The following is a 10,229-nucleotide window of genomic DNA, read 5'->3' as shown; positions in this document are numbered from 1 at the left end:
TAGGCTAATAGGTTTCCTCTGGCACATCTGCTGTAATGACAATTCTTTTTTAATTTACAGAAACTAGGGGTGTCCATAGATTAAAGTAACTAAAGTAAGTAAAATAATTAAAATGAAAATAATATAATTGAAATAAGTTTCATAATTACAGAAGTTTTAAGAGCTGAATATTCTTTAAGGATCTTACTCTTTTAAACCAGTGAATTTACAATGCTTTTCCAGTAGTTAGTGATTAACAGGATTATTTTAAATATTCTGTACTTACAATTTCTACCCAGTAAAATATTTTAGAGCTTGGAGTTTTAAGTTTTCATGAATTTAAATGACTTGGCTCTGTGAGAGCCACTGCTCTAGACACAATCAAACACTACTCAAACTGCTTTTCCACACATTATGAATTTTGGATAGGATTTAAAAAGTTAAGCATACCTCTGACACGCACAAATGAGAGAGCCCGTATGGATCCAACAGTGTTCTCTGCAATGCAGACGTAGGTGCCACCATCGCTTACAGTGACATTGTCAATAATCACTGAACTTCTGCCAGATTCATCAACACTTGCACCTGTAGGCAAATATGAGAGCATTTTTGTGATGTTGGGGAAAAGAAAAAAAACTTCAAAGGAAAGAAGATAAATTCAGACTCAGACCCTCTCATACCTGTATAGGGTCTGTTGTTGGCAGTCCAGGTTATGGTGGGGGTTGGAGTTCCCTGAGCATGACAGGATAGGGTGAGACTTTGACCTTTATTCAACGTTACGTCACCAGGTAACTCTTTAAAAGCAGGTCTCATGTTGACAGACAGGCGAATGTCTCGTCGAGCAGTTCCAGCAGTGTTGGTGGCTACACAGGTGAACAGACCTGTATCACCAGGCTGCAAATAGATTGTAACATCATCACTTCATATAAAAGTTATTTTAAATGGGCGTGCTGGTCATTTTTACCTAATAAAATTAAGATACTGACCTCTGCCCTTTCAATAATCAGTTCTCCTGACCTCAGCAAAGTGAATTTGCCCGGCAGGTTTTGCACAGGGACTCCCTGTTTCTCCCAGCTAATCCTGGGCTCTGGAAGACCCTGTGCTGCACACGGCAGCAGTGCTTGAAATCCCTGGATGACGGACATGTCGGACTGTCCAGCAGAAATCTGCGGTGGGGCTAAGTGGAGAAACACATAAAGATATTTATGAACAAAATGTATGTTAATGTCTTTCATAAGTATAATAAATCAGTAATTATATATACTGTATATAAAATTAATATAAACCAAAAATTATTCAGATACTTTGACCTGACCATGTTTTGCTTAAGTGTTATCTGACATAATTAGGATCATTTTTTTCTGACACAGTTTAACTCTGAGATCTTGTCATATTTTATTACCATTTTTATAGTGAATAAACTGTGTGAATGAATGAAATGTTGAAGGTGTCTGAATAATTTTTGGTTTGACTGTATACGTATACACATATAAGCAAATAAATATATATTACACTGCAAAAAACTTACTCTTAATAAGTACTTTTGTTTTATTTTCCAGTATAATATCTAAACATATTTTTGTATATAAAATCAGAATTGCGAGTTATAGTCAGAATTGTGCATTATAAAGTCAGAATTGTGTTATGAAGTCCAAATTGCGAGTTATAAAGTCCGAATTGCAGAATTGTAAGTTATAAAGTCAGAATTGTGAGATATAAAGTCAGAATCGCGAGTTATAAAGTCAGAATTGCAAGAAATAAAGTCAGAATTGCGTAATATAAAGTCAGAATTGTGAGTTATAAAATCAGAATTGCAAGTTATAAATTGCAGAATTGCAAGTTATAAAGTCCGAATTGTGAGATATAAAGTCAGAATTCTGAGTTATAAAGTCAGAATTGCAGAATTGTAAGTTATAAAGTCAGAATTGCAGAATTGCAAGTTATAAAGTCAGAATTGCAAGATATAAAGTCAGAATTGCAGAATTGCAAGTTATAAAGTCAGAATTGCGAGTTATAAAGTCAGAATTGCAGAATTGCAAGTTATAAAGTCAGAATTGTGAGATATAAAGTCAGAATTGCAGAATTGCAAGTTATAAAGTCAGAATTGTGAGATATAAAGTCAGAATTGCAAGAAATAAAGTCAGAATTGCGTAATATAAAGTCAGAATTGTGAGTTATAAAATCAGAATTGCAAGATATAAAGTCAGAATTGCAGAATTGCAAGTTATAAAGTCAGAATTGCAAGATATAAAGTCAGAATTGCAAGATATAAAGTCAGAATTGCAGAATTGCAAGTTATAAAGTCAGAATTGCGAGTTATAAAGTCAGAATTGCAGAATTGCAAGTTATAAAGTCAGAATTGTGAGATATAAAGTCAGAATTGCAGAATTGCAAGTTATAAAGTCAGAATTGTGAGATATAAAGTCAGAATTGCAAGAAATAAAGTCAGAATTGCGTAATATAAAGTCAGAATTGTGAGTTATAAAATCAGAATTGCAAGATATAAAGTCAGAATTGCAGAATTGCAAGTTATAAAGTCAGAATTGCAAGATATAAAGTCAGAATTGCAAGATATAAAGTCAGAATTGCAGAATTGCAAGTTATAAAGTCAGAATTGCAAGATATAAAGTCAGAATTGCAGAATTGCAAGTTATAAAGTCAGAATTGCAAGATATAAAGTCAGAATTGCGAGTTATAAAGTCAGAATTGCAGAATTGCAAGTTATAAAGTCAGAATTGTGAGATATAAAGTCAGAATTGCAGAATTGCAAGTTATAAAGTCAGAATTGTGAGATATAAAGTCAGAATTGCAAGAAATAAAGTCAGAATTGCGTAATATAAAGTCAGAATTGTGAGTTATAAAATCAGAATTGCAAGATATAAAGTCAGAATTGCAGAATTGCAAGTTATAAAGTCAGAATTGCAAGATATAAAGTCAGAATTGCAAGATATAAAGTCAGAATTGCAGAATTGCAAGTTATAAAGTCAGAATTGCGAGTTATAAAGTCAGAATTGCAGAATTGCAAGTTATAAAGTCAGAATTGTGAGATATAAAGTCAGAATTGCAGAATTGCAAGTTATAAAGTCAGAATTGTGAGATATAAAGTCAGAATTGCAAGAAATAAAGTCAGAATTGCGTAATATAAAGTCAGAATTGTGAGTTATAAAATCAGAATTGCAAGATATAAAGTCAGAATTGCAGAATTGCAAGTTATAAAGTCAGAATTGCAAGATATAAAGTCAGAATTGCAAGATATAAAGTCAGAATTGCAGAATTGCAAGTTATAAAGTCAGAATTGCAAGATATAAAGTCAGAATTGCAGAATTGCAAGTTATAAAGTCAGAATTGCAAGAAATAAAGTCAGAATTGCAAGATATAAAGTCAGAATTGCAAGTTATAAAGTCAGAATTGCAAGATATAAAGTCAGAATTGCAGAATTGCAAGTTATAAAGTCAGAATTGTGAGATATAAAGTCAGAATTGCAGAATTGCAAGTTATAAAGTCAGAATTGCGAGTTATAAAGTCAGAATTGCAGAATTGCAAGTTATAAAGTCAGAATTGTGAGATATAAAGTCAGAATTGCAGAATTGCAAGTTATAAAGTCAGAATTGTGAGATATAAAGTCAGAATTGCAAGAAATAAAGTCAGAATTGCGTAATATAAAGTCAGAATTGTGAGTTATAAAATCAGAATTGCAAGATATAAAGTCAGAATTGCAGAATTGCAAGTTATAAAGTCCGAATTGTGAGATATAAAGTCAGAATTGTGAGTTATAAAGTCAGAATTGCAGAATTGTAAGTTATAAAGTCAGAATTGCAGAATTGCAAGTTATAAAGTCAGAATTGCAAGATATAAAGTCAGAATTGCGAGTTATAAAGTCAGAATTGCAGAATTGCAAGTTATAAAGTCAGAATTGTGAGATATAAAGTCAGAATTGCAAGAAATAAAGTCAGAATTGAGTTATAAAGTCAGAATTGCGTAATATAAAGTCAGAATTGTGAGTTATAAAATCAGAATTGCAAGATATAAAGTCAGAATTGCAGAATTGCAAGTTATAAAGTCTGAATTGTGAGATATAAAGTCAGAATTGTGAGTTAAAAAGTCAGAATCGCGAGTTATAAAGTCCAAATTGCAAGTTATAAAGTCAGAATTGCGAGTTACAAAGTCAGAATTGTGAGATATAAAGTCAGAATTGCGAGTAATAAAGTCAGAATTGCAGAATTGCAATTTTAAAGTCAGAATTGTGAGATATAAAGTCAGAATTGCAAGATATAAAGTCAGAATTGCAGAATTGCAAGTTATAAAGTCAGAATTGCAAGTTATAAAGTCAGAATTGTGAGATATAAAGTCCGAATTGTGAGTTATAAAATCAGAATTGCAGAATTGTAAGTTATAAAGTCAGAATTGTGAGTTATAAAATTAGAATTGCGAGGTATAAAGTCCGAATTGTGAGATAAACTAACAATTCTAAAAAAAAGTCAGTCTTTTTTTTCCTTAGAATTGGACTTTATTACTCGCAGAGAAAAGAAGTCAGAATTGCAATAAAGCAGAATTGTGAGTTTATATCACACAATTCTGACTTTATAACTCGCAATTGCGACTTTATATCTGTCATGATCCCTGCCTGTGTTCCCTGTGTCTCCATTGTTGTTTGTTTACCTCATGTTTCCCTGCCACTCTGTTCACTTGCTTGTTACCATGGACACTTATTGGACCACACCCCTTTGTTATCTCGTTACCTTGTTTAGCTCATTAGCCTTGTTCACTCACCCTATATAAGCCTGCTCCAATCTGTCTTTCATTGCTAAGTTTTGCATCACTGTTGGTACTGCACTTCTGAGCCGTTGTATCTTGTTTTCCCGTGTCTTGGTTGATTCTGCCCCGATGTTCTGGATAACTCTTTGCTTGTGTACCCTGCCTTGTTTTGTGTTTGTTTGTTTGTACTGCCTACCTGTGTTTTGACCTATTAGGGGCTATGTCACGATTGTGGATTACCCTCTGAATAAATACTGCATTTCAATCCTCAACCATTCGTGTCTCGGAGCAGTATGTAACAATATCATACAATTCAAATTTATAACTCACAATTGCAACTTTATTACTCAATTCTGACTTTACAACATGCATTTGCGACTTTATATCACGTAATTCTGAGAAAAAAAGTCAGAATTGTGAGATGTATGTATTGCAGAGTATGCTGTACAGTACTGTCCGTGGCGTGTACCACTGTTGGTGAGTCTTGTTTAAGTTCATGATTATTGCCAAGCCTGTGTTTGTTTTATGTTTGACTATATTAATTAAATAAACTGCACTTGGGTTCTAAGCAACTTGCCTTCAGTGGACTCTTTTCACACACACACACACACACACACACACACACACACACTGCTGTCAACACTTAAAAAAACATGCAGTAAAAATAGTCTTGGCTGCCAGTAAACGTGTACAGAAAATCATTTCCTGAAAGAAGATCACCACACCACAGAGCGAACACACGCATGATTGTGTTACCTGTGTGTACATAAACATATTTAAAACAAGATATCTTTATTTTTTTCAAGATATCTTTTTTCAAGACTTATTTTAAGATTTTTAATTAATTTTAAGACATATATTTTATTGTAATAGTGTATATTTTATTGTCATATAATTAAAGACTTCTTGTAGTTTTTACCACATTCACAAAATGTTTTTAAGCATAAAACCCAAAACATTTTCTTAGATTTATGCCAAGTAATAATTTGTCAAAGAGGCGTTTAGGACATGCATTTGCAGAGATATAAAGAGATATGTATGGTTGCACTTTATTTTACAGTATGTGTACTTACAGTGAACTTACCAAAGAAAGTACTGGGTAATGTAAGATAACTACATGGGTTAAGGTTACGTTAAGGGGTAAGTTCAGGATTAGTACCTAGTTATTTCCCAGCTATTGCAATTACTATAATAAGCATAGTATGTACAAAATATTTGTAGTGTAGGGCTTTTAAGAATACTTAATGTTTCAATTTATTATTATAATAAATAAAATAAATGCTTTATAATTATTAATGCGTAATTTAACAATTAATATTAAGACTTATTATAATGTGGTGCAGGTATGACACCACTTTGTAGGCCAAAACGAGGAAGTGAATTAGCATTTTAGCACTTCCGGTTCCATCGCTCCAAAGTCAATGGGTTTTTTGAATTTTGGTTAAATGCCTGAAATAAGGTATGTGGTGAACACGAGTTCAAGACACTTTCACGTTTTATTCTACGACATAAAATAGTATTACCCCACTTAATGATTGTTAAGTGTCTTAAAAATGGCAGTTGCTAACAAATAGCCATTTGTTAGCAACTGCCATTTTGGGACTACAGAGGCTGTCGATGACATTAAAAGTCATCATGCTGAACAGGTAAACTCAGCAGTGTTGGGCACGTTACTTTAAAAAAGTAATTAGTTATAGTTACTTCTCACAAATAGTAACGGAGTTAGTAACTGAGTTACATTATTATAAAAGTAACTAATTACCAGGGAAAGTAACTATTGCGTTACTTTAAAAAATAAATAAAAATAAAAATATGCCAAATAAATTGAATGCCCCCAATATTACATATAAGTCTAAGAATAAATTATTCTTGATGCGACTCCTGACTCATGATCCGCTCTTGCTCACGACATGAAATTTCTCTATACTGTGTTGGTAGCCATTAAAGAAAACATAGTTTCATATTTATGTTTAAATAGTCCTATGTTATGTTTTAAATCCATTTATTCGATTATGAAAAGTGAACAGCGTGAGTAAGATGCATCATAAGATGCGCAAATATATCGGGAGACATGGAGTGGGTCAGACATGATTTTAAACACTTCATTAAGTTTTGTTTTATAGAAAGCCTCTCTTTAAAGTGAATTTCGTTTTGTAAAAATTGTATCTTAATTTTAATCAATGTTTCATCAACCAATTGCTTGGATTTAATATATAACAAGCAAATATAGCAGACAATAAAATCATGACATGGAGGCGCGGGCGCGATCACTGGCGCGTGAACTGGAGCGCGTCTTATAGTCTAAATGAACCGAAACTCAGAGGCTGCTTGCCTCGCAGACATGAGAAATATATCTATAGAAAGCTTGAAATATCTACTTTAACGAAAATGAAGTAATTAAACACGAAAAGAAAGAGGCTACTCTGATTATATAGCTTAATCCGAATGAAATGTGCGTAATCTCTCTAGGCGCGTCCATATGAGCAGATGATCAGCAATGAGAATCAGCAATGTCAACTTCATCTTTGCAGCCGACACTGATTCAGAAAACATTACTTTATTAATAAACAATTAAAATGTCTCCTTGCTGTTTTTGTCACACTCATAATCATAACCTTTGCCGGTTCTTTATGGCAATTATGCGTGCCCTTGAGTGCTATATAGCCTTTATTATGTAAACGCTCCTTATTATGGTTTATTCTTTCCAGTATTTAAGAAATTAAATTAATATAAATGTGATTAGTCAACTAATAGCTTAAATGAACAACTACTAGTCGACTAGAAAAAAACTCATTTCACATATTTTAGATCAAGCATCAAAAAGGGTATTCTGGTTTTGCTCTGACAGACACACACACACAGCGCATCGTACATTATTATCAGTTTAAAATTATATTTGTGTATGACTAACCACAGCACACACCAGAGAAAAAAACTTTGCAGGTCCTATGGCTGAGAGAGAGCTTACTCGGATGAAAACCGCTTCAGTGAGCTCAATTATAGTAACGCTGCATTTTTTTTGTCAGTAACGGTAACGGCGTTGTAACGGGAGAAAAAGTAATTCGTTTGATTACTCGTTACTGAAAAAAGTAACGGCGTTAGTAACGCGCGTTATTTATAACGCCGTTATTCCCATCACTGAAACTCAGTCCACTTTTACAGCCTCGTTGTGCTTATAATAGTGCTCTTATAAACTATTCTAACTCAAACTTTGTGAGAAAATGTTTTTAGATAAAAACTGAAAGTGGTGGTGACATTGAAGTCGTGGCATTTGGCGACTGCATTTAGACTTCAAAATTCATAAAAGTTGTGTTCATCTGTAAAAAGTATCTTGACGGACAAAACGTGCAAGTATCATACACTTTTGCTGATCACAGAGCTTATTTTTTTATGATGATCCAAAAGCCAATGGTTTTTGTTGAGGGAAACAGGGTGATGCTAACTGCTGGTTGACCTACAAAGTGACATAATACCTGAACCACTCTATACAGACTTGTATTTTTTTCCAGTGTCATATAATTATGTTAATACGTTTGCCACAATGACAATTTCTTGCTTTAAGCCTAAATCTCAATACACTGTTAATGTTTAAAACAAGAAAATAATAAAAAATAGTTTTTGTCACAATTTTGCTCCTAAAGTAAATGTATCTTGTTTTAAGTATAAAGTGCATCAACACCCAATGAAACAAACAAAACAAAAAAATGGGGGAAATCCTCTCATGACCCTCATATGATACAAAGATTTCACAAACAATGATTCTCTTGGTATTGTGTGGAACTCACTTTGTAGAATGAGTCTGATATCATGGCTGGCTCTGCCAACGTTGTTTCGGGCTGAGCAGGTGTAGAGTCCTGCATCACTGCGTTGAGTGGCGGTGATGTGCAGGGTGCCGTTGGAGAACAATCTCAGGTGTGTACCTTCCACCACAGGCCTACGCTCCCTGTGCCATGTCACTTCTGGCTTTGGTTGACCGTCCGCGGTACAATCCAGACTGACCGGCTGGCCAAGAACTGCTGTGTACTCCAGACGAGGCACAGACAACACTGGAGGAACTGTCACCGAAACAGTGAAATAGTCATTACTCAAAGCCACCTTGTAATATTTGCATTGACTAAAACGCTGATGAACATGCAACTACAGTAAATCTTTTTTTTGAGGTATAAAGACAGACTTCCATCAATAAACATGATGTACCTTGTAATATGAGGTGGGTCCTTCCCATAGCTGTTCCTGCTTCATTCTGTGCTAAACACTGATACGTCCCAGCATCTCCAAGAGTGACCCGTGAGAACTTCAAAGCTCCATTGGAGAGCACCATCAGTCTATGGCCTAAAAAAAAATATCAACAATAAAATGTCACGCTATATCAGATGATCTTCTACTATTATTATCTACTATTCCCATGTATCACACTTTATTTCTTACTCGCAATGTGATGTAAAATGTAATGACAGAATATTGTTTTATTAGACTTTCTGCTCATGAACATTAATATTTCCTGTTTTATAATGACATTATTGATAATTTCCTTTTGTGTGACCTTTTAAAGACAGACAAGACTGAATGTATAAAATGTATAAAAACTGTTTTATTAGCTCTATCATTATATAATATATTGTTCTATTAACCTCTCTGTACATACACAACCACAATGTGTATAATGTCATTACATATACTACCATTCAAAAGTTTGAGGTCAGTAAGATTTAATTTTATCTTTTGAAGAAATAATCATTTTATTCAAGGACGATGCATTAAATTAATTAAAAGTGACAGTAATGACATTTACAGTGCACAGCATAAATGAGTACACCCCCTTTGAAACTTCTGAAAGTCAGCTCAATTTCTCAATTACTTAGAAGACATGTTAGGGTTCTTTAGAGATATAATGTTCCAGCAAGTCTGCTTAATCAATTACCAAAGAAGCATATCAAAATTATTCAGGAAAATAAGATTTTCTGATCAAGGTGATAAAATGTTGTGTAGCAAAAATAAGTACACCCTCCTAAAAGTTACTAAATAAAATAAAAAAATTCTGCTATAAGTTTAAGGCAATGTTTGATCAACAGGTAAGTATGTTGAAACAAAACATTTAAAGAGAAATAATTTCTTGACAGTTAAAAGTGTTATATAGTCCACTGAATCATTCTCAGACTTAATGCTGACAACAATGGAAGCACTTGGGAGAGAACTGTCAGGAGACTTATTTCTTAGCACAAAAGAGGACAGTGGTACAAGAGGATTACCAAATCATTGTTTTAAGTGTGAAAATATAGTAAAAGTAACACAGTAATTCAAAAACAATGGACTTGTGACAAGGTCCCTGAAATAATCAGGCCTTCATTTTAAGCTTTCATTTAGTGATGAGGGATTTTTTTTGCAAGACAAAGAGCAAGAGAAATAACAAGCGAGTGTCTCAGAGCCAGCAAAAGCTATGAAAAGAGTGACTGTTTATCTCACAGAGTAAGATGCAGCCTGCAGAAATGACATGC

The 10,229-nt window shown here is 33.6% G+C and overlaps 1 protein-coding gene across 2 annotated transcripts in view; it reads right to left on the bottom strand.

Moving 5' to 3' along the window:
• Positions 1-10,229, bottom strand: part of hmcn2 (hemicentin 2) — a 111,731-nt gene that overhangs the window by 19,249 nt on the left and 82,253 nt on the right. For both annotated transcript variants that reach the window (XM_048210032.1, XM_048210034.1), the window contains exons 60-64: positions 8,932-9,066; positions 8,520-8,789; positions 966-1,156; positions 660-873; positions 430-564 (exon numbers count right to left, since the gene is read on the bottom strand). In XM_048210032.1, coding sequence (XP_048065989.1) covers positions 430-564; positions 660-873; positions 966-1,156; positions 8,520-8,789; positions 8,932-9,066 — 945 coding nt within the window. The remainder of the gene's footprint in view (positions 1-429; positions 565-659; positions 874-965; positions 1,157-8,519; positions 8,790-8,931; positions 9,067-10,229) is intronic.

This window comes from Megalobrama amblycephala, linkage group LG12 (assembly GCF_018812025.1).
Source record: "Megalobrama amblycephala isolate DHTTF-2021 linkage group LG12, ASM1881202v1, whole genome shotgun sequence".
NCBI classification, from domain to species: domain Eukaryota; kingdom Metazoa; phylum Chordata; class Actinopteri; order Cypriniformes; family Xenocyprididae; genus Megalobrama; species Megalobrama amblycephala.
The sequence above is the reverse complement of the archived record's forward strand: the minus strand, read 5'-3'. Positions and strand labels throughout refer to the sequence as shown.